General features: G+C 37.0%; 1 protein-coding gene across 1 annotated transcript; it reads left to right on the forward strand.

Annotated features, from left to right (window-relative positions):
* Nucleotides 1-4,590: 4,590 nt before the first annotated feature.
* Nucleotides 4,591-7,258, forward strand: PID2 (AGC (cAMP-dependent, cGMP-dependent and protein kinase C) kinase family protein). The gene is made up of 2 exons (XM_089615159.1): nucleotides 4,591-5,418; nucleotides 6,069-7,258. Exons 1-2 carry the CDS (start codon nucleotides 4,835-4,837, stop codon nucleotides 7,033-7,035), a joined length of 1,551 nt encoding a protein of 516 aa, XP_089471285.1. The 5' UTR covers nucleotides 4,591-4,834; the 3' UTR covers nucleotides 7,036-7,258.
* The last annotated feature ends 18,706 nt before the right edge of the window (nucleotides 7,259-25,964 follow it).

The following is a 25,964-nucleotide window of genomic DNA, read 5'->3' on the forward strand; positions in this document are numbered from 1 at the left end:
AACATGGCAGAAGGTATAATCTTTGTTTGAATAACAAGCACAAAAGGACATCCATATATACAGATTTATCTTGATTGAAGAAAGGGGTTAGATATTACAACTTTCTCACATTTTGCACATATATATACTTCGTGGTGGAGAAGGAAAATGACAATTCAGAATTTCTAGATTAATAATGCCGTAATTAGTGACATTACATACTCTCTTTTTGGTGTCTATTATGAGAACAAAAAGATAAAGCAAAGCCAAATCAAACCGCTCATGGTGGGTGGGTCACAACTAGGTTTGGAGTGTCGAGCAATCAAAATTTTTGGTGCAAAATCTATTATTGTATGTGTGTGTGTGTGTGATTATCATTTGGCTAGAAAAGTACTTTTAGCTATATGATTTTTACGGGTCAATTTGATATTATTGCTGTATTTCTTTTTTGAAATTGTTTGTTAATTAGCTACATATTATAGAAGAATATTTACGGGAAAAATTATTCGACGAATTATCTACGTTATGTACATATTTTCGAAAAAAAAAAGAGGAAAAAAAATTAGTAGAATTTAAAAAAAAAAAATGATATAAAGTGTTTTACAATGCCTTTTTTCATGTAACCAAAACAAGTAGAATTGTTTTATTTACGACTAAAGTTTCGTAAAAAAAAATAAAATGTGCAACTGCGATGAGGCTTTAATCTAGACCAATATTTTAGGATAAAAGTTGAACTTCTTGACAAGATTCAAACTTCTTTAGTGAAAAAGGAAAGGGAAACGGGATTCAAACTTTAATTATGTGCTTTATTTTATTCATTGCAAAGCATATATAAAATAAAAGGTATATTTGAAAATGGCATGTGTACATCTATGCATATAAAGGGAAAATAAATGGACCCAATACAGGTCCCCCATAAGAATAGCTAAAATGGAAGATCACATGCATGGCAAGAATATCGTCAAGATATTTAAGACCTGAAGATATATATTGTACCAAGGTGAGATGTGATATGAATTTAACGCACGGGTATTCCGTCAAACAACTTTATCTTTATTTTTCATCTCTTTCGAAGAGCTATATAAAAAAAAATATCTCTATGTGTTTAATTAGCAAAGAATATCTTTGTAGTTCTAAATGATATCTAACTGATAGACCTAGCTATTATTAACAAATATTTCTTAAATTGCAATACTAATGCAGTAGTTAAAGTACGTACTTAAGCGAATGAAATAAAAAAAATAAAAATATAAAGGGAGAGTAAATATTTTTTTTTTGTTAGGAATCCCGCTATCTATTTTTTTATTTTTATTTTTTGTCTTTACTCGAAGTTAATTTCATTTTTTATAGTACAATTACTTTTTTTTTTTAAGAAATAAGTGTGGTTTTAAATTATTTTTTTCTCTCATTAATAAAAAATAAATCTGACAAAATTGGTTAAAAAATACAGCGAACTGTTTTTTTTAGCGTTTGAAACTTTAATGTATAAGTATTTTTTTTAAGACAACGTATGTATATGTATATTATTGATACTTCCTATAAAAATGATGGTTTTATTATGTTAATGATATTGATAGGAGATTCACTGACCCAATTGATTTCCTTTTTCCTTTTAATTTTTCAAAAGGGTCGTAAGACATCATGAACGCTCTACCTTTGACTGTTTGTTAACTGTGCAAGCTTCTTGTTGTTGTACCGTTTTCAGGACTCATACGACACGTCGTTTGTTGTTCGCTTTTGTTGCATGCTTTCACACAGAAACTGTTGCTTGGGAAACGTTTTTTTATTTAATTTTTTTAAATGTTTTAAAAGCGGTGTTGTGTTTGCTTTTAACAGTAAAGAGCAAAGGCTTTTTTGACCATCAGCTTTAGGAAAGAAGGCCATATTTTCTTAGCTAAATTCTCCTAACACCCTTTTTGTTATTACATGTACTATAAGTCTATAACCATAAATTGTTTATTAGTGATTAAAAAGTTGTCACAGACATTTGTGATTTTTTTTTCTTATTGTAACTCTTTTGTAACCAGGGAAATAAAAGTTATTGTACTATGTTTAAAATTATAGAAAATTAGAAAAATAATCGATTTAAACGTTTGACATTACTAAATAACAAACGTTTAGTAAATCTTAAATAAATAGTCATAAATAATGACGTGGCTTAATATACGAAAGTGATTATTTATCTACATGAAAATGACTATTATTTAAGATTTATCAAACGTTTACTATCTAGCAATATCAAATATTTAAATTAGCTATTTTCTTGATGGACCTCTAAAATTACATTACATGTCTCCTTAGACATTAATTCGACGCATTTTTTTACACGTACAAGATAACAAAGTGGTACACAAATAAAACATTCCATAAGGTGGTGAAATTCAAGTTAATAACAAGGAATGTAAATATAATCCTAGTGTAAATTTTCATGCAAGTTCATAAGTATATACCAAAGAATTAATATGTATATATATATATATATATATATATATACAAAAGGAAAAAGTAACTTTTTTTAAACAAAGAGTAGTGGCTGTGTCAGATGATATAAGCATGCCTAGAACCAGAAAAAAAAAAAAAAAAACATCAAAGTGCTTCTAAGAATTTTTACAAACTATATATACATATGTAATATTTATTTATGTCTTTATGCGTTGCAGTCTTTTGCTTCTTGGCACTGCTGTAATTCCGTAAGGAAGATCTTCAGGGCGATCTACACTTTCTACCGTATATTAATAAAATAAAACGGAGTTATTTTCAACCATATGATCCAACATTATAATATATAGTTTAATCTCCCAACCTATTGTCTTGTTCATGGCTTCTCTTACATTTGTTTGAGTTATGTCCACGTGATTTCATCAGAAGCTGAAGTTGCAATGATCGATGGCATTGCTGTTAATAATGGCGATGAATTATCTTTCTTTCTCTTACCTAATATCTTTGGTAAAAAGATCCTTTTTTTTATAATGGGGGAATGTGAACAGTGATTAATTATATTTCCGTTTGGCATATAAGAAAATCCATAAGATTGAATACATATTTTACATTATGTAAATAAAGTCTCTCTATGCCATTACGACGATCATTTTTCAGTACTTGCCTTGTTTTGTTTTATATATATATATATATATATATTATAATTTTTAAGCAAGATAACTATAGTATTAAGTTCTAATATCGAGTATTTTTTTTCTTCTAAAACTTGAATGTATTGATGAAAAAAGTAACAAATAGATCAAAATTTAATTTTTATTTTTATTTTTTTTATTATTACATGCAGCTTTTACTTAGTAATTTGGTGGGCTGAAAAATCATTAGAAACACCAAAACAAAAGCATATGAATGATACAAACATAATGAACAGTAAAATGTATTATGACTGTTATAATTGTTTCAAAAAAGAAATCAAATAAAGTAACGTATAATTACCACTTATGACACATCTAGCAATTCATTTCCCATGAAATAAGGCAGCACTTAATCTTGTGACTTTATTTCTATAATGTAATTCATTGTTACTTACTTTTGTAAATTAATTTACACAAATGGAAAGGATATTATAATTTCATTTCCTTTGGAATTATAACACATATATGTTCAGCACTACAGTCTAAATACATTTACTATATATGTACAAATCATTACAAAGTACTATATTTGTTCCATATATATTATAACTACCTATGAAAAAATATAATAATAATTACCACTTATGATACACATCTACCACCACATCTTTTCCAAATAATTAAAAGCTCCACCGCGTAACTTTCTCTCTCACCAAATTAAAAAAATAAAAATCACAATCCCCCAACACAAACTCTCTATATTAATAAAAACCCTCCAAAACAAAAATCAGTCCTATATTTATCTCTATCCAGCCTCAATACAAAAACTCATGCAAATACGTGGTAATTAACTTGATTTAGTAGTAATTTCACGTATATCTTTTTGAGAGGTATTGGTTCGAACCCCTACATATATACATGCTCTTTTACAGGTAGAGAGTTTATCATCTTTCAGCTTAATGATCATGTAATTTTGATCATTAATACCACTTACGCTTCCACTGCTAATATATCATGTAATTTTGATCTATAATATCAATTTTTTAAAAAAATTCATACAAATACTTCTTAAAAAAATACAAAATTCATATTTATTGTCCTACTAACCTACAAATCAATACTAGTAACCCAACATAAGCTCTCTATATGTTAAAAACCCTCCAAAACATACAAACAAAGAAAAAATAAAAAGTAAAGCCTCATGATCATCTCTCTTCTATTCTCTCTATCCTTCATCAAGACTCAACACAAAAACTCATGCAAAAACCCATATTAATTTATTGTCATCACTAACCTACAAATCAAGACTAGTAACCCAACACGTACAAACTCTCTATACAATAAAACCCTCCCAAAACATACAAACAAAGAAAAAGTAAAAAGGAAAAGCTTCTTATTATAACACTCATCATCATCTCTCTCTCTCTCTCTCTCTCTCTCAACCCTAAACACAAAGACTCATGCAAAAACACATATAAAAAAAAACCTCAATACTAATACCCAACATAAACTCTCTCTCTATATATATATATATAAAAACTCTCCAAAACAAACCAACAAAGAAAAAGGAAGAAAACAAAAACCCCTCTTACTCACTATCTCTCATGTCTCAACTCTCAACACAAAAACTCATGCCAAAAACACGTATCCAAAAAAACACACCTCAATACTAATACCCAACGCGAACTCTCTATATAATAAATAAAAAAAAACCCTCCAAACCAAACGAACCAACTCATTATTATCTCTCAACTCTCAAGTCTCAACTTTCATCACAAAAACTCATGCAAAAACACACAACCAAGAAAAAACCTCCCCTCCTAGACCTAGTCCTCCCAAAAATGGCGGCCAATAAGAATAATAATAATAATAATATCAGCACCACCGCTGACTCAGACTACGACACGACAAGCACTCTAAGCCATCCCCGGAGCTCAGTCTCGTCGGCGCCGTCGTGTTCTTCCTTCTCCGCCGCGTTCAAGCCCCACAACGCCAACCACGCCGCCTGGGAAGCCGTGCGAGGCCTTCCCGCCGGAAAAGTGGGTCTCGACCACTTCCGGCTCCTCCGCCGCCTCGGCAGCGGCGACCTCGGAAACGTCTACCTCTGTCAGATCCGCGGGGCGGCGCGTGGGCTGTACGCGATGAAGGTGGTGGACCGGGAAGCGCTGGCGATAAGGAAGAAGCTCGGGAGAGCCGAGACGGAGAGGGATATTTTGAGGATGCTTGACCATCCTTTTTTGCCGACTCTTTACGCTGACTTTGACGCGTCGCATTATTCTTGCTTGGTTATGGAGTTTTGTCCCGGTGGGGATTTGTACTCTGCTCGCCAGAGACAGCCTGGGAAACGCTTCTCCGTTTCTTCTGCCAAGTGAGTACATAAAAAAAATTTACAGAGTTTAATTAATTAGTTTATTTTTTATTTTTTTTTAGTTGTGGTATGATAAAAAAAAGGTGTATAAGAGGACAAAAATATGACGATTGTTTTGTTTAGTGTGTTTTTTTGGGGAAAGAATATGTGCCATAGTGGTTTGAAAAAGCCGGTAAACTAGCTAGGAGGAGAATAATCAGAAGCATTATCTGATTTAAAAAAAAAAAAAAAAAAAAAAGCTACCATGAGTACTTGATCGTAATATAATAAATCATTTTATTTTTGTCTTTTTTTCCATCTATTGTCAGTGATTTACATTTTTCTGTCATTTATAATACGATATAATTGGTAGGAAACCAAATAAAAATAAGTACATATAAACTCAAAATTAATCATCGATAAGATCAAAGGTGAGGTAATACTACTAGTACTACCCAACTTAAGCAGTCTCTGGTATATGATTAGTAAAGTTTACCAGCAAGATAATTTTTTTTTTTTTGTTTTTGATCAGTCAGCAAGAATAAACATATATATAATTCTCTCTCTATGTTTAATTGGTTGTAAAGCATGCGTAGCTTCTACTTTAATCATATATAGTCATTTGTCCCAATTAAGAGAGACTAATTAAATATTATATAATTGGACGATAGGTTTTATGCGGCGGAGACAATAGTTGCCCTAGAATATCTCCACATGATGGGAATAGTGTACCGAGACTTGAAGCCCGAGAACGTCCTCGTCAGAGAAGACGGCCACATCATGCTCTCCGACTTCGACCTCTCTCTCAAATGCCACGTCGTCCCTCGGCTCCTCAACCGGGCCCACACTACTGGGCCTGGAAACGGGCCCGCCATGTCAGCTTCTTGCGTGGCGGGCCCGTTGCAGCCTGTCCTTTCCTGCTTCTCCGCGGCCAACAGAAGGATGCGGAGAAGCAGGAGAGGATCGCCCGCGACGGTCACCACCATAACCGAGCGCGCGGGCCACGGGAAAATCGACGGTCAAGATCAGAAGAACGATGATGATGATGATGGTGACGTCATGACGATGGACGGTCCGGAGCTCGTAGCGGAGCCGATCAACGCGCGGTCCAAGTCGTTTGTCGGGACCCACGAGTATCTTGCGCCGGAAGTTATCTCGGGTCAAGGGCACGGAAGCGCGGTGGATTGGTGGACTCTGGGAGTGTTCCTCTACGAGATGCTCTACGGTAGGACTCCATTCAAAGGCGAGAACAACGAGAAGACTTTGGTCAACATACTTCGGAAGCCGTTGACTTTTCCTAGGGTTTGCGTTAGTAGCGCCAAGGAGTTTGACGAGGTGGTCAAAGTCCAAGACTTGATAAGCAAGCTGTTGGTCAAGAATCCGAAGAAGAGGATTGGGAGCCTCAAAGGCTCGGTGGAGATTAAACGACACGAGTTCTTTAAAGGAGTCAATTGGGCTTTGATCAGATCGGTCAAACCACCGGAAATTCCTAGAGATAAGTTGGTCAACAAGCAGAGGAATAGCAACGTGAATTTCGGTGCTAATTTGAGAAGATCTGCTCCGAATTACGTGACTAAATTAACCAAGAAAGAGAGAGAAGAGCCTTATCAAATTCCTCACCATGTTGATTACTTTTAAGTTTTAACCTTATATAGATTATATAGCTGATATTAGTTTATCTGATGTGTATATAGGTAAAATTACAGAGCTTAAAGTGAGAAAAATAGTTATTTCTCAACTTTTTTTTGTTCACCCCTTGAAAATGTAATGTGTTGTGAGAGAGGTCTTTGAATGATGTAAAATCTTTTTTTTTTTTTTTGTCAACTAATTTTTAAATATTTTATTTTGTATTAATGGTTGCAATACTTTTTTTAATATTGTTTAATGTTATATTAATATTTGAAAATCAATCTAATTAACAGGAAAATTATCTAACTTTTTTGTGGGATTCAAGGCGTGGTCTTCGCTTAAAATTGCAATATGAGAGCTAAGATTTTAACTTAATTTCATGTTACTTTTGCAGTATTTCAAGTAAAAAAAAAAAAAAAAAATTGATTTGTCATTGTCAGTGAGGAAATTTATTTTTAAGTCTTATTGACATTCCTGTTCTTTGATCTCGCATTTGTGGCATTAATCGAGATATTATAACACAGATAAATAATAATGTCGCATTTGTGGCATTAACCAAGATTTTACATGATAGTACAAATAAATTTTAAATGTTTTTGAACTTTAGCAAAATAGTCAAAGTTTCATAAGTTAAATGTATTTAACTACTTATAATGTAGAAATACCAATATACTCTTAATTATTTTTAAAATAATTAATCTAAGGTTCCAAAATTTTAATCAACTATTCGATAAAGTAGAAGAATAAAAAGAAGAAGAAGTTGTAAAAAAAATGTAATTTTTTTTTCAAAATATTTAAGTAGCTATTCGATAAATCAGAAGTAAAAGAAGAAGAAGAAGAAGATGTAAAAAAATTTAATCTTGCTTTCAAAACATTTAATTCACTCTTCGATAAACCAGAAGAAGAAGAAGATACCAAAAAATTTAATCATGCTTTAAAAAAAATTTAATCCACTCTTCGATATATATTAGAAGAAGAAAAAGAAGAAGATGGTGACGAAAACTGATAACGACGATCAGAAGCATGTTAATGACTTCATCTAACCGGAAAAATCATAATCAATCAAACTGTCGATGGCCAAAAATCACAGACCTTCGAACGATCAAAATCAAACCCTAGTCCTCGAAGACCTCACGAAGCATCACAAACCCTAAGGCCTATAAGTTCTTCGCCGTGCTCTGATCGAGACCTCCGACATCGACGCAATCGTCGCCGTGCTGGACCGCTTCGAGTCCGTTGAGAAGTTCGAGACTTTCAAGCCGTTTCAGGCTCGGAGCATCAAATCGTATGTCGTCGTAGGAAGTTTCAGAGATGCGATCAAAGTTTTCTCGAGGATTTCAAAATTCAAGTATGTTCCTTCTTGTCGTTCGCTCGATTCTCTGTTGCGGGTGCTCTGGGAGAGAGATGAGACTCCAATTGGAGATAGTTCGTCTCCGGTGAGGAAGTTCCGATCGGAGATAGTTGGTTTGTTTGGGTTGAGAAAATAAATGACGATGGTGTTACAAAGGTTATTTTGTGATTTTTTAATTTTTTTTATTGTTTTACCTCAATTTTGTAAAATTTAATTATTTTGTCAAAATTAAATTTATAAATGGTTAGATAATCAGATCGCATTCATGTGTGTATATATATATCCGTATGTGGGTACGTTATATTTAATATGTTTTTGCATACGTGTAAAGTAGAGGGATCCCATGATGTCCAAATGGAATCCTTCATGAGACTTCCATGAGTACATGTGACCGCAATAATTACTCTGGGCAATATAATGAATTAAAAAAAGTATAATAAATAAAATTGTAAAGCTTCTTTCCCTAGTATTTTCTTCAAACTCTTACTCGGACCTAATATATAATTATAAATGAAGCGGTGACTGCAAAGCTAAGAGAGCTCAACTCTCTATGTCAGTGTAAATTAAATCTTAATTAGTAATTGAGATTAAATTTAATTATGGTTTTAATGGATTCTTATGGATTGTTGAATTAATTTTGGTAGGACCAAAACATCTAAAATCATATTATACTTGTTCCGATAATTTGGATTCTAGCCTTTTTAGGCTAGAAATCTATAATATAAAGACTTCCATTTTTCTTTTCTTATTCTTTTTCTCTTTTTGGCACTTCCATATCCAAGCATTCCACATGCTCTTTCACGGACAATAAGAAAAAAGGGGGAAAATGCCATCATTTTTCCATTCTTAGTTTTTTTTTTTAATCTTGAACCAATATATTTTAATATTTTATTTATTTAGGTGACCAAAAATACTGACCCCGAGCTGTTTTATTTTCCTAACTTTTTTTTATTTTTTTATTTTTTATTTTTTTTATCATTAGTGTAGTAGTGTATTTCACTTAAGCTGTTTTGTTTACTGCGGTAAGCAACTTTGACTGTGGCCATCTTCAAGCTATTTTTTTAATCTATTATTTAGATAATTTTACAATTTCTATTTATCACATTTTGATCAACATGTACTTAACTTTATATACATATATATATACATACATATATATATATATACATATATATATATACATACATATATATATATATATATATATATATATATATATATTATCAAGATCATTTACAGGATTGCATTAATTTAAAGTTTTTAGTCTCACATGCAATTTGTAAAATTATATATTATTTAAAACACATTTCATATCCTCAAAAAAAAAAAACACATTTCATATTTAAAACATATTTTTTAGTCTTTTTTGCATATTGCATTATAATTTTTTTTCATTTTTATGTTTGTAATTTAATTTATATATACATTTTTTTTATTGACATACAAAAATAGTACAACAATTGTCTTACGAAAAACACTTGATTTCGAGAACACAGTCTCGAGAACTCCAAAATTTTAGGCAAGATTATCTCTAAATATAGACAAATCTAATAAAATAGAGAAACGTAAATGAATGTGCTGAATGATAGGCAAGACTTTTGACATGTGCTTGCGTGTGCAAAAAGTGAACTGTCCTCGTTTCAGCGGTGTCCACCTCTATTTATAGGAGTTGGGGTCGAGTATGTGGGAAGATCAGTCCCAGATCCCTGGCAGTTATTGGATAACCGCTCACAGAACGTGCGTAGGTGGGTGGTTATTCCCTCGAGTGCTCGGAATAACTCTCGAGGTGTGAATTTTACTTATGTTCAAATTTGTTTACATGTGTTTTGTTTGTTTGACTAGTCTTTGACCTATCAGCTTCTCTTCTCTCCGAAATTATGCTCGATAAGATCCATTCTTATCTTATGAACGAGTCATTCCTTAAAATTAATGAGCCATCTGGCTTATTTGACTCGGGCTGGGTGCTGGATTCCTTCCATTCTCTTTGCATCCAAGCTCTTACTCGGACGCTGCAAATTATATGAGCAACCCTTTTATTTTAATTTTTTGTGTTACTATTATTGTGTATCATATTAAAATTAATTTTATGCTACAATTAATTCGATTGACATAAAATATAATTATATAATAAAATGTAGAAATTAAGATAATTTTTCGCCTTTGAAATTATTGAAACTAATTTAATATATATTATAGAATACTAGCTCTATTATAGAGTTTTGTAAATAATGAAACTCTATTTTTAGAGTTCCTCGATTCATTAACTCCTGTATAATTGAGTGAAAAATTGATTTAAATTGAAAACAATCCAACTCTATAATATGAGACTTGAGACGAAAAAAATTATTTAAGACTAGTAACTGAATGTAAGCACACAATTTGTATACTTGCAACAAACATAAGTTAAAAGACCATACTAAAATTAGAGACAATCAACACTCGTTCGAAATTCTCTCAAAGGATGATGGGTCGTCTAAGGACCACCGATTATGAAGAAAGACATTCAAGCACTTATACCGCAAAAAGTTATAAACAAAAGCAAGACCCTAAACAATGAAATAAGGCCCTCCAAAATTTTTTCATACGAGAAGCATCCCCACCTTCTTCGACAAACCGTCCAACACCCACGTGCCTCACCCTTCAGCAAATCAAGTGAAGTCGACGACCAAGTGAACTTTGGTCGACTCTTATAGGAGCGATGATGATACCACAGAGCGCTAAATTTCATCTTCAAAGAAGAAACTCTGGACTCCGATGCATAAACCTCGGACTCGTGATAAACGAAGGAAAACTATTTGGAATGTTGAAGGAGAGCTTGATATTGGTGAATAGCTTAAGGATGTTGTGGTTCCAGCCATCGGACCCTTCCATCGACGATTTTTACCTGAAGTTGGCAGTGAAAGACTCTGTATTCCTCTCAAATCCGAAATTAAACATTTTTTTGTCTTATAATAAGCTGAGTACTAGATAGTACATACAAATCCACCTATTTTGTTATCCGAATTTGCTAAAATTTTTACGGTTTTTACATGTTTATCCATTTATTCGATTAGAGTATATATAATATCCGATTCGTTTAAATCAGATAGCGGGTCAATAACGGATGATGAATAAAATTGTCATTCTAAGTATGTGTGTGAAAGTGATACGCAAATGCTACAATTCATTAAAGGAGAAAAACAAACTATTGAAAATTGAAAAGAATAAGGAAAAGAAGAAGAAGAAGATTTATCGAGTCAAAGGAATCATACAGTCCAAATATTCTTTTTTCTATGTGAAAAGTTTCAATATAATATAGCAAATAAAAATAAACAAAATGTATAGTACGAGAGTTAAACATTATGTTGCAAACCAAGTTTTGCATACACTTATTGGTGGGTAGCTTTTGTACAACCAAACAAGGTGCACTACATATGTTATTAAAATACCAAAAAACTTTTGACATGGTGGCCCTGAATTTGTAATATTATTGAGTATTTGCTCCCACATCTTTTTGTGACATCCAAATTAATGAATTTTTAATTTTTGACTTTTATACCTAATTTTAATTTTTACCTTTTTATCTCTCTAAAATAATAGTTTATGTCTTTACTCTTGTATATTTTTGCTTAAAATTATTTTTAATGATATAACACGTTATATTGTCCAAACATAAATAAAATTTATAATATGTTTGAAATGTGAATTTTTTAGTCAAACACAAACATTTTTTTTTTCAAAAATAAAAGTTCAAATGTACGACTCCCCGAAAACAATCAATTAATAAAAATTAAAATGTATACATTATACATTAATTTTAAAGACCAATAGTAGGCAGAATACATACATACTTAATTTTTTATGATTAAAATTTGTGATTGTGCTCACTCATTATAAAAGCAGCATCCTATAAGCAGTTGATATGTGATTTTTATCTTTATCAAATGTGTATAAAAAAAATTAACCGGTGATTATTATAAATGATATGTCAACTCTGACATCCCTATAAGCCACAACCCACAAGCAATGAAAAACTAGTGGATTTTGCAGTACTATTGCGCTGCATTTAGTGTCAAAATCTCGCAAAATTTTATGTATCATTTGCTTTAATAGTCGCCCTTCGTTCAACATAGCATAAAAATCATAAAAAAAAAGAGAAAAAAAGAAGAAGACGATGTTGAAAAAGAAAAAGAATACATGCATGCTCTTGATTTCCATTTCGTCTAAGCAATTGATTGAAAGTTTGGACTAAAGAGAGAAAAAGGTAAATATTAAGGCATGCGCGTATGGTTTTCTACTCTTTATTCTTCTTTTTATACATCCGAAAGCGACCTTTAATTGCAATGATAATATATACATATATCATGCATATATATTGGCTAGCTTAGCTCAAAGGAAAAAAAAAGATACGTTCCTTGTCATGATCACCGTCATGATATGATATAATGTAAAATCAGGTATGTATATTAATAATGCTCTAGAAAAACTTTTTCTTTTAACATGTATATATTAGTTAAATATAACTGAGTGCAATCAGTTTCAGTAGCTAGAGTTGCAAAGTATACATTTGGTTTTCTCATGTGTATCATGTATGTACGTAGTGTGAAATTTGAAAGAAGAGTTTAAATATATATATTAGCCCTATTTCAGGCCATAAATCAAGTATTAAACAGCTGAAATAATTAATTTTCTTCGAACATACAACCAAATGAAGTACACAAGAATATAAATGAATAAATTATGGAATGTGTAATATATTAGGAAGTCGTTTATTTCAGGCCCGGACCCTTGGTTTAAGGCTTTCCCAAGCTCAGACATAAATCATGGTTTTTTTGTTCTCCATTTTCTTAATCATCCGTACTTTAAAGGCTAAACTTTAAACCATGATGACATAGATCTGAATGTGTGGTCTTAGAGACGGGTTTTTTAAAATATGGTTCCAACATCTTAGAATGGTTACGAAAATAAAAGAAAAGAAAAAAATTACAATGAGCGTTTGGTCAATATTTAATTGATCGTATTGAGATGGCACATAGAATATGTTGACTTGTAAAATTAGTACAACAATATCTTACGAAAGTACACAGACTCCGAGTACAGTGACTCTGAGTACAGAGACGATTTAGGTAAGACTTTCTCTTTATACAGACGAATCTAATACAAGAGAGCAATGTTTTCTAGAGGTTCTAAGTGAACGAAAGTAAGTAAAAAACTCCTCCTTAGTTCTGTGCCGCAGTCTCTATTTATACTCGTCTGGTGTAGCCTCGTGGTCGTGTCTCTGACGGTTATTCTGGGGAACGTGGGGTGATCAATCCCACGTTCTGGACGGTTTTGGGTAACTGCCTCTTCCCTCTCGCTGAGGTGGACGGTTATTACTCTTCGTATGGTTCCTGAACCGTCAAGGTGTGCGTTTTAGGGTTTGAAACATGTTTTCTTGTGGTTTTGACTAGTCTTTGACCCACGTTCTTCTCTTCTCTCCGAAGTTCTGATCGGTGGGTTTCGTTCTTGACTTATGAACGGTTCGTTCCTTTTCAATGGATGACCCTTGGGTTTACTTAACCTGAGCTCGGTGCTGGATTCTTCTCGCTGCTCGGGAGTCCGACTACCCTGCTCGGTGTCTGACTAATTTATCCCGTAACAGCTGCCCTCCAGTTTCTTAGTATTATTAGCAAAAATGGTAAGGAATTATTTCGGTTTAATTGATGACCGTTTTCATCTTTGCTTATTTGCCTCGGGACGATCCGAGTAGAATTCTATATTCTTTTCTTTTTTGCAGGACATCGTACGACGTCGGTTGTCTTTGGCATTGCTGAATCGTCGCGTCTTTTCGCTTCGACGGTCAGATGTGTTTGGCTTCTTGGACAAGCTTAATCCTTGCCGTTCGTGTGGTCTTTATATAAAGCCTTTTCTCAACTTTTGACTTCATTATGCTTTTTCTTCTAAATTTTACTCTCGGAGCGTTCTCGGCTTGATCTGCCTATTCAGACTGTGCTCTCAGCTCTCTCGTTTTTTGCTCGAATCTTCCGATCTTCAAACTCGCGGGTAAGGCTTTTTCATCATTAATCCGATACATTCCTTTGTTTTGAAATCTTTATTCGGTGATCAGTATTTTCCTTTACTTCTCGTATTCGGACCCTTCGGACTTTAGGGATCATAGTTTTCGACTTCCTTAGGGACATGGGAGGACTTGCGCGTCCTGATCTGAGTTTTGACTCTCGCGTCGTTCGACGATCGGAGCCTGATCCCGATAGTGTTATCTTGTCGGATGGGTCTACGTTTCCTTTCCTCGGGAGTCGTGTTTGGTATCATGTCCCAGAGATCGGATGGGACCGCCCCGTAATGGCTTTTGATGAATCATGCGTGTATCCCAGTCCGGAGTCTGAGGGGGTTGATAACGAGAAAAAGGTTTTTGATTCGTCTTCCCTGTCGTGTAGGGATACCATGGTTTTGGAGATATCGTTTTCGTCCGCTTCTTCGAGGGGGAGTGAGTCGGAATCTCGTGATACGACGAGCCTTTCTCTTTCGCAAGACCGAGGAGAGGGCTATTCTCAAGGCACTCCGGGTCCGAGTGGGAGGACATTTGGGGTCGATCTCCCAGAGGAAGAGGATGAGGCCTTGGTTTTTGAACGGATAGAGGGCCAGTTTTCGGCCAAGGTTTGGACTTCTCGGGTTACCGAGAAATATATACGAGAGCTGAGAGAGGAATTTGAGATAGCAGAGGGAATTATCATCTCGGCACCTTTGGAACATGAGAGGGCCGATCAGCCTCCCGCCGGGAAGATAGCGTTCAATAAGGCTATTTTGAACGTGATCGGAGGGTTACCGATGCATCCTCTCATCTCCCAGTTTGTTTCTGACCTGGGTTGTTCTCCTACCCAGCTCGTCCCCAATGTGTATAAGATTTTTGTTGGGATGGCCGTGCTATGGGCGAAAGTTTATGATCGCCCCGTCACTTTACAAGACTTTTCGCAATATTACTCGTTTAAGTCGGCTCCAGGGCAACATGGTTATTATTATGCTCGGGCCAATGATGACCAGTCTAAGGTGATTACTCGCCTTCCGACCAGCCAGAAAAATTGGAAGGACTATTTCTTTTGGGTTGAAGGGAACGCCTCTTATGAAAGGTGCCCCATAAGAGCTTCGTTCTCGGAACTGGGTGTGACTCTGGTTCAGAATTCTTATTTGATAGACTGGGCCAGGTTTTTGTTCTGGTTTCCTCATATGTTTTATGTTTGATTCCAGGTTCCCTTCCACAGTATTCCGAGGACGAGCGACCACTCCACTCAGAGATCTTTGATATTTCGGAGGCTAATCGGTCGACGTTTGTGTTGTCGGACCCAGACTTACTCGAGGAATACTATTATTATCCCTACTCGAGTGAGCATTTTATTCGTTTCTTATCAAGTCGCATATGTTCAAATTTTCCTCGTTCTTATTTTTTGTTTCTTAACAGAGATTGCACAGATGGCGAAGAAGAGACCCGCTCCCGAACAGGTTCCTCCTAACCCGAAACGTACTAAGGCTTCCAAGGCCTCGGCTGCTAGTAAGCGAGCGACCGGGTCTGCTTCAAAAGTTTCGGAACTTCCAAGTTCTTCTGCGATTAAAAGCTTGACCGAACCTTCTTCTGCATCCGACCATCTGAATCTGATCGTCACCTTCCTTCGCGAGCATCTTCCTGCCGAGAAGGTCCAAGCGGTTCTCGGGTCTGAGCCTTTAGAGAGGCTTAACCAGGTCACTGACTCCGCGGTTTCGGTACGTTTCACTCACCTAGTCGGTATCTCTTTTCTTTCCTTGACAACTTTTGTAACTGACCTTTTGATTACCACAGGTTTTCGTTGGTGTGGTCGGCCTTGTCGGACTACTAGGCTCCGAGCTCACATCATTGAGACAACGGAACGATCGTTTTCTCAAGGAGAGGGATGTGGCTAGGGACGAAACGGTGAAGACCCGATCGGAGCTTACGCGAAAATTCCAAGCAGATCTTGAGGCTGCTCGTTTAGCTGCGGTGGAAGAGTACAAGGCTTCCGAGGATTATCGCAACATGCGCGATGATCTTTATGCCGCTGGGAAAAACGAGGCCGTTCGGATCCTCGGCCCTAAGAATCCTACTCTGGATACTACGGATCTCGATGAGGATTCGGAATCAAGAGCTAATGATGACGCGGATGGAGGCGATCAGGAGTAGATTTATATATTTTTTTGTATTCTAATTTATGTTAACCCGCTTGGGTTTTGAACAATTGATCCGTGGTCGAATCTTTATTATGTAATTTTTGTTAACCCGCTCGGGTTTTGAACAATTGATCCTTGGTCGGATCTATAATTCATGTTAATTTATCTGTGTTTCTGACTTTGGCGAAAAAAGTAAAAAGTATTTCTGAATTTTGGCAAAATAAAGTATAACTAAGTATATTTCTTTTAAGTTTTCTAAACAACTGTTTGCTAATTACCCTGCCGCCTAGTTTATTTTGTCAAGAATGATAGAAATTATGTGATCAGATGCCGAGCATAAAAACAAAAGATAATTGACTTCTGAAAATCGAAAGTACGTGCGACCAAGCCGCTTTTTGAAATTGTTAAGAAAACATTTGCGACCAAGCCGCTTTTTGAAATTGTAAGTACAACATATGCGACCAAGCCGCTTTTTGAATGTTTGAAAAAAGGAAATACTTAAAAGTAGAATTGGCGAAGGTGCTCAGCATTCCAGGGGTTTTTCTCCATATCACCACTCAACTGTTGTAGTCGGTATGCCCCGTTTCCGAAGTCTTCTCGGATGATGTAGGGTCCTTCCCAGTTTGCGTTGAACGTTCCCTCCTGGTGGACTTTGGTGTGGAGAAAAACTCTTCTGAGGACTTTGTCGCCGACTTTGAAAGATCTTGGTCGGACTTTCCTGTTGAAATACCGAGTAACCTTTTGTTGGTTAGCGAGATTTCTTAATCTGGCTTTTTCTCTTTTTTCTTCTAGCAGGTCTAGGCTAATTTTTAGAGTGTTGTTGTTTACCTCTGTTGAGTAGTTTTCTCTCCTCACTGTTGGTATCATGACGTCGGTCGGGATGGCTGCGTCGGAACCGTATGCGAGGGAGAAATGCGTTTCGCCAGTTGTGGAGTGCTCGGTGGTTCTGTACGACCAGAGAACTTCTTGGAGCATATCCACCCACTCTGACTTCTGTTCGTCTAACTTTGTTTTTAAGCCGTGTTTTATTGTTTTGTTGACTGCCTCCACCAATCCGTTGGACTGTGGTCTGACTGGAGTAGAAAAAACCTTGTTAATGCCATACTTTTCGCAAAAACTTTTGAAGGAATGGCAGTCGAATTGAGTTCCGTGGTCGGATACAATTTTGACTGGTATTCCAAACCGAGTAATAATATTTTTCCATACAAATTTCTCAATTGCATGGGCCGTTATTTTATTTAAGGGCTCGGCTTCAACCCATTTTGAAAAGTAGTCGATGGCTACAATTGCGTACCTGCATCCGCCTCGGCCTGTTGGCAAAGCTCCGATTAGGTCTATTCCCCATTCTGCGAATGAGATCGAGCATGAGAGGGAGATGAGTGGATTATGTGGAAGCCTCGGGATGTTAGAAAATTTTTGACATTTGACGCATTTTTGTGTCATGCGCCGAGCATCGGCTTTTACTGTTGGCCAGTAGAGTCCTTGCCGGATGATCTTTTGTGCCAATGCTTCGCATCCGATGTGACTTCCGCATATCCCTTCATGGATCTCTTTGATAGTGTACTCGGCTTCGTCTTCGTCTAGACATTTGAGTAGAGCCTGAGAAAATCCTCTTTTGTAGAGATTCTGACCTTCTAGGAAATATCGAGCAGCTCTGAACTTCAAGCTTCTAGCCTCATTTTTTTCTTTGGGCAGAGCTCCGTGCTGCAAGTATTCCCTGATCGGAGTTTGCCATGACTTTCGTTGATCGACCTGAAGCACATGGGGAGCTTGCTCAATGCTAGGTTGCCCAATCTTGATAACTGGGATTGATTCCAAGTCGGATCCTTGAGTGGCAAGCTTCGCTAATGCATCAGCTTCTTCGTTCATGGCTATGGGGACTTGTGTGATTTCGCAAAGTTTGAATTTGCTTGCCAGGCTTCTGGCTTTCTCGGCATATAGCGACATCTTTTCGTCTTTTTCCTGAAATTCACATTTCATTTGGTTAACAATTAACCGAGAATCCGAATATACTTTGAGCTTTTTGATTTCTAAATCTTTTGCTATTTGTAGCCCATGTATCATAGTTTCGTACTCAGCTTCATTGTTTGAAGCATTGAAATCGAATTTTAAAGCGAATTTTACCTTGTCTCCTTCTGGGCTGGATAGCGCGATCCCGACCCCGGATCCCTTTTCGTTGACCGCTCCGTCTACGTACATGTCCCAAATTGGGAAATCAACTGGTCTGTACGTGAATTCTGCAATGAAGTCAGCAACTGCCTGTCCTTTGATTGCTGGTCGGGGGCTGAAGTATATATCGTATTGTGTCAGCTCAATCGACCATTTCATTAGCCTTCCGGACACGTCAGGTTTTTGCAGCACCTGGCGCAGCGGGAAATTGGTGAGGACTGTAATCGGGTGCGCGAGGAAGTAGTGTTTTAGCTTCCAAGAAGCGGTGATGAGGGCGAAAGCTAGCTTTTCGAGTTCCGGGTATCTTCCTTCCGCCTCGTTAAGGCGCCGCGAAGTATAATAAACCGGGACCTGGTGTTTTCCCTCATTCTTGATCAACGCTGAACTCACTGCATGCTCCGATACGGCTAGGTAAATTTCCAGGGGCTCTCCTTCCTGTACTTTTCTTAAAGTCGGAGGCCATGCCAAGTGCTCTTTTAGGGACTCGAAACTCTCATCGCATTGCTTGGTCCATTCAAATTCCTTGGAGCCTCTGAGTACATTGAAGAAGTGAATGCTTCGATCGGTAGACCTTGAGATAAAACGACCTAATGCAGCTATGCATCCTGTCAACTTTTGCACTTCTTTGATGTTTCGTGGTGGTCTCATGTTCCATAGGGCTGTGATCTTCTCTGGATTCACTTCGATGCCTCGTTCATGAACGATGAAACCTAAGAATTTACCTGCAGAGACACCAAACGTACATTTTAGAGGATTTAGTTTCATGCGATATTGCCTTAGAAGTTCGAATGATCTTCTAAGATCATTCGTATGTTCATCTATTTTTCGGCTTTTAACCAGTAAATCATCGATGTATGCTTCCATCGTAATCCCGAGTAATTCAACGAACATTCGATTTACTAATCTTTGATATGTTGCTCCAGCATTTTTTAACCCAAAGGGCATTACTGTGTAGCAGTATAGCCCTCGATCAGTTATGAATGCCGTGTGATCCTGGTCGGGACCATACATAGGGATTTGATTGTAACCAGAGTAGGCATCCATAAAGCTTAGAATTTCATGGCCTGTTGTGGCGTATACTAACTGATCTATTCTCGGCATAGGGAAACTATCTTTAGGGCAAGCCTTGTTCAGATCTGTAAAATCCACACAAGTTCTCCATTTCCCGTTAGGTTTCTTGACCAGGACAGGGTTGGCTACCCATTTAGGATATTTAGTTTCTTTTATTGATCCGTTAGAAATCAGTTTATCTACTTCTTCTTTTAGGGCTGTATACCTTTCGGAGTTTGAAGCCCTTCTCTTTTGTCTGATAGGTTTTTCTTTAGGATCTATATTTAACCTATGACACGCTATTTGAGGATCTATCCCCGTCATGTCGGACTGTGACCAGGAAAATATATCTAAGCTATTAGATAGGAGGGTAATTAAGTTACTTTTGGTACCTGTTTCAAGATATTTTCCAATCTTGAGCTTCTTCTCAGGTTGTTTTGGATCCGGAGCGACTTCCTCGACTTCATCTCATGGGCCAATTTCTTCTCGGCTCGGAAGGCGTGGGTCAAAGTCCGAGTCGATCGTCATAACTTTGTGGACATCTTTGTCCTGACTCTCTTTGAGATAATTTGCATAGCAGCTCCTTGCGATAGCCTGTGTACCGACTACTTCGCCTACCCCGTGCTCGGTAGGAAACTTCATTTTTAAATATTCCACAGAAGCGATAGCTCTAAGGGACTGCAAGGTTGGCCTGCCAATGATCGCGTTGAACGAAGATTTTCCGGGGACCACCACCCATGTTGTGCTAGTGGTTTTACTTCTCGGGTTCTCTCCTACAGTTATAGGGAGCAAGACTATTCCCTTAGGCTGGATTGAGTCTCCTGTGAAACCATAGAGATTTTCAGGGGAAGGAGCTAATGCATCTTGCTTAAGACCTTAAGACCCATCTTGTTGAACATGTCTTCATAGAGCACGTCGACAGCACTCCCAGTGTCCACCAATATTCGGTGTACATTCCTGTTACCGATGAGAGCTGATATAACCAATGGATCGTTGTGAGGAAACATCACCCACCGAGCATCTTTTGCTGTAAAGGTGATAGGCTCCGAGCTAGGTTTGGCTTTTTTGTTAGGCCTTTGCTCGGCTGTAAACAAGATTTGTCGGGGTCCCGCGTAGGCTTCTCTTACATAGCTCTTTTGAACGCTTCTTGAAGTTCCTCCCACATGTGGTCCTCCGACTATGAGTGAGATTTTAGCATACGCCTCACCTTTCTGTTCCTCTTGATCCCCTTGTTCGGCCTTGAATTTCTTCAACGCTCCTCTTCGAATTAGAGCTTATATAGCTTCTTTGAGGTTGAAGCAGTCAGCAGTGGATGACCGATGTCCGCGTGGAAAGCACAATATTTTGTTTTATCTCTCCTTGAGATATCTTTCTTGATCGGTCTTGGCTTGGGGAAATCTTCTTTGTCCTGTGTAAGACTAAATATCTCCTCTATCGGGGCATTGAGCTTATGATATTTATCGAACTTACTGGAAAAAGGCTTCAGAGGTCCTGCTCCTGACCGGCTCTTCTTCGGTGGGCGGTTATCCTCGGAATGTCGTTCCCTGTGCTCTTCTCGGTAGCTCTTTGGTGGCTTTGCTTTTCTTGCCGCCAGCCTTGCTTCCTCCGCGTTGATATACTTCTGAGCTCTCTTCAGAAAATCGTTGTAATCCCTTGGACTAGTCTTCTGAAGTGACCACCAGAATTCTGATTCTGTTCGGACGCCGGAGGAGATCCCGAAGAGCTTAAAGTCTTCGTTCAGATCGTCAACTTGAAGAGCTTGCTCCGAGTAGCAATTAATAAAATCTTTTAGAGATTCGTCATGGGCTTGTCTCACCGCTAGCAGCCTTTCTTTGGGAGTTTTCTCCGAGCTGGAGCCGACAAACTGTTCCATGAATTTTCTGGATAACTGCTTCCAGGACCCTATGGAGTTTGGCTTTAGCTTTCTATACCACCTTTTGGCTGAGCCAGTTAAAGTGATAGAGAATGCTCTTCACATAACTTCTGGTCCGGCCCCTTGCAACAACATCCAAGAAGAAAAGGTGTCTAGATGGTCTCCCGGGTCGGTCTTTCCATCGTATACTGGGATGCTCGACATCCTGAAACGATCAGGCAGCGGGTGTTCTAACACGCGTGCTGTGAAAGGGGAGACAGCTTCTCCAACCTTCGGGATAGACTCCTTCTGACCTAGGGCCACTTCTTCGATTCGACGCTCCAATCTTCTAAAATTTGTTTTGTTGGTGCTCGCGCTGTCTTCAGTTTCCGAGCTTACCATGCTATTTCTGAAAGTGTTTGAATGACCTCTGTCCATAGTGGGCTGGTACCGATCAGGAATCTTTTCCTGACTGGACTGCTCCTTCTCAGATTCAGAGTCATCTTCCATCCTCTCATACCGATCTTTAGCATGTTTCCGAGATTTCTTAACCTGCGGATCCTGCCCGACGGGTTCTTTCCCTGATCGGTGTGAGGGTTCTTCATCTGGGATCACTACTGCGCTTCGCAGTGTGACTTTCTTTGCTTGCAGCCTTCTCTTCAGTTCCATGTTGTTCGCTTCTAAGACCGAAAGACGCTCTTGCATCTGTCTGAATTGTTCTTCGAGACTAGGTTCTGGGAGAAGTTCAGCTATTTCCTCCAGGGTGAGAGGCAAAGTGCGATTGTGATGTTCTATCTCCGTCTCCTGGTTGGGGACAGTGATCGGGGTGGATGAGCTAGCCATATTCTTCAGCCCCCTTCCTTCTAGCGCCAACTGTTGACCTGTAAAATTAGTGCAACAATATCTTACGAAAGTACACACACAGACTCCGAGTACAGTGACTCCGAGTACAGAGACGATTTAGGTAAGACTTTCTCTTTATACAAACGAATCTAATACAAGAGAGCAATGTTTTCTAGAGGTTCTAAGTGAACGAAAGTAAGTAAAAAACTCCTCCTTAGTTCTGTGCCACAGCCTCTATTTATACTCGGCTGGTGTAGCCTCGTGGTCGTGTCTCTGACGGTTATTCTGGGGAACGTGGGGTGATCAATCCCACGTTCTGGACGGTTTTGGGTAACTGCCTCTTCCCTCTCGCTGAGGTGGACGGTTCTTACTCTTCGTATGGTTCTTGAACCGTCAAGGTGTGCGTTTTAGGGTTTGAAACATGTTTTCTTGTGGTTTTGACTAGTCTTTGACCCACGTTCTTCTCTTCTCTCCGAACTGTGGGTTTCGTTCTTGACTTATGAACGGTTCGTTCCTTTTCAATGGATGGCCCTTGGGTTTACTTAACCTGAGCTCGATGCTGGATTCTTTTCGCTGCTCGGGAGTCCGACTACTCTGCTCGGTGTCTGACTAATTTATCCCGTAACAGAATAGAAATCTATAAGGCTGAAACTTTGAAAGTATAATAGATTTTGACACAAATTTTAGTATATTAGATATGAAAACATCCAAATGTCATTGGAAATTTGGAATTTTGAATTTCGACGACTCTTTGCTAGACATTTTATAACGTCGTCAGTATTCCTGGAATTTTTATGACAAAATAAAATGATACACTTGCGGATTTTGCAGGTGATTTTTCAAGCACTTGGAAATTTAATTTTCCATTATCAAGCACTCTATATTCTTGTGATAATTCGCAAGTACTTGACTTTGATCATAATCACTACAATTATAGAACAAATGGTAAAATATTGTATAGCCATTACAATGATAAATTATAAAAGTGTGGAAATAAAAGAAACCCTCTGAGAGACAACTTGCTTAAATGGAATGTGTATGTAGGAATAAAGAACCTTCAATTTTAAATCCATATCGAATAAAAGAGCACAAATCACTTTGTGCGAATGATTTGATCACAGCATTGGCTCGACCACAAGAAAATAGACCATCGGGAAAATGATATGATGATAATATTATGATCGTTTGAGATTTCGTTTGAGATTTCATTTCAAGTTGGTTAAGTTCATGAATTATTAGTACTATGAATATAATGATTTAGATTATGGTTCGTGGTCTAATAATGCCAACTATTTATGACACATTACATTGCGAGCATAATCATTACCAATCCCTGAATTTTTTTGAGAACTTTCGGATGGCATAAAAAAAAAAAAATAGAATCTCTTATCATAAACCATCAAGTACCAATGAAATACCACTATCTCTGAATTAATTTGTTGTCTTCCTTCAAGGTCAAAAGTCATATATATTTTTAAATGTGGTGTGGTATTTAGAACATTGTACTCATCCATAGACCAAGGATCTTGTCTTTTGCAATAAGAGAATTAAAAAAGTATATTTGCTCTGTAAATCTACACACTTATCGCCAAAAACAAGAAAACAATGTCAAATATTAAAAGAATGTTGAGGAGTGTGAATATAATTGTTTATAGACATAATTACATCAACCTTTCTCAACTGATTTTGGTGAGCTCTAGTGTATTGTTGTTTCTAGGGGAAAATATAGTCATCTTCTCCGTATAAGAATGTGTTTTCAACAATATTGATGGCTTAAATTTTAGAGAAAGGAGAACATAAAGTAGTTTAAGAACATAATTTTCATTTTCCCCTTTATCGGGCATTAGTATTTTACTTCTTGTATCCACACAGGCATATTCGTTTAAAATACTATTATACAATATATTACTTACTTGTTTATCCCATTAATATGTTTGGAACAAGTGTTGCAGTGTTGATATTTATTTAATTTAATTTTTTTCATGTTCTTTTTAAAAGTAGGTGTTCACAGCAGAAAACACACAAACAAGGTAGAGATCAAGTAAAAACCTCAATGAATCCCCAAACAGAGTAATCAAATGAAACCACGAAAACAACCTGTGAAAATAGATAGCCTCCTCAAATTAGATGAATTACAAAAATAAATTCGAAAAGTGTTAACCACATAAACCCGTGATAATAATGTGATTAGACTTGCTACAATAAGTGATTCTTACTAAAGCGTAATCGTAATTCCACACTACCTCTAAAGTAGAGGTCGTGAGTTCAATTGTCACTAACATGAGAACTACATTAAAAAAAGACTTGCCACAATAATATATCGTGATTAGATGGCCTCCTCATACTATGGACTTCAAAAATAGTAAAATATTGTCATTCTACAATAATATATGAAATTCAATCTTTATTCATTTTTGGACAAAAATACTCATAAAAACATAAAAACTCATGATATTTATCGCAAACCATCGCAACATTCCAAACCACTACAAACAATAGCAACTAATTACAAAGAATCGTAAGTCATTGAAATTAATAGCAACATCGATTTTTTTATGGTCACATTTTACAAAAAAAAAAAAAAAAAAAGTTAAACTATTTAAATATTTGATTTTCATTGCAAAATCGTTGTTTTCCAATTTTTACGATGGTTTGCAACTTTTTGTGATAATTTGTGACAAAATTTAATATTTGTTTTCAATGATAAAGTCAAAATTGGGCTATTACTTAAAAATAACTGGATACCTGCATGTTTAGCCAACTTAGTCAATGGTATAGACTTGCGTAGTGACACTCGATGCACACACATTATGGCCGCGAAGCTCGCTATGGCAATGAGCGCTTCCCTAATTGCCGGTGGACTTCTCGCCATAAACCTTGTCTCCTCCGCCGCCATGGGAGCCCTCCGACGCACCGCCGAAGCCAAACGGGTCAGATTAAACTACAAAGCTTCTCTCTTTCTTTTGGCCATTTCAATGGATTCCAGTTTCTGGGTTATTCTATTCGTTTTTAATCAATGCCGAGAAGTGTTTCTGAATTTTGATAATCATATCAAACCCTTATTCCGCTCTCACATTATCCGAAAAATCTGGGCTTAAGTTGAGATCAGTTCAATCAATTTTGGGCCGAAATTCGGTAAAATTTGCACGGCTTTGAACCAGCAGTTGAATATCCTGATTCAACCCGTAGAGGACCTATCAAACGGATACTCCACGTTCTGCCACGTGGCAACACAGGACTCATCGCGAAGCACGCCAAGTGGTCGACGAAATGCCTGAGAGAAACGACGTCTGTTATAGCTCTATGGTCTCCGGGTTCTCAAAGAGCCTATTGATCGGAGTTCTGAAGCCAATTGGGATTCGTTATAGACGTCCATTCTAAATGCAGGACCCATGAGAGAAGCCTGAGAAATATTCTCTAAATTTGACAAAGACCCGTTCCTCTTCGTTTTCGTCTGCGGAGAATAAGATTCGACAAATGATGTGCAGTCTTGCATCACTAATTTTGAGGTGAAGATTTTTA

Source organism: Urtica dioica, chromosome 5 (genome assembly GCF_054948205.1).
Source record: "Urtica dioica subsp. dioica isolate 48M chromosome 5, U.dioica_male_clone48M_v1_H2, whole genome shotgun sequence".
Classification (NCBI taxonomy): Eukaryota; Viridiplantae; Streptophyta; class Magnoliopsida; order Rosales; family Urticaceae; genus Urtica; species Urtica dioica.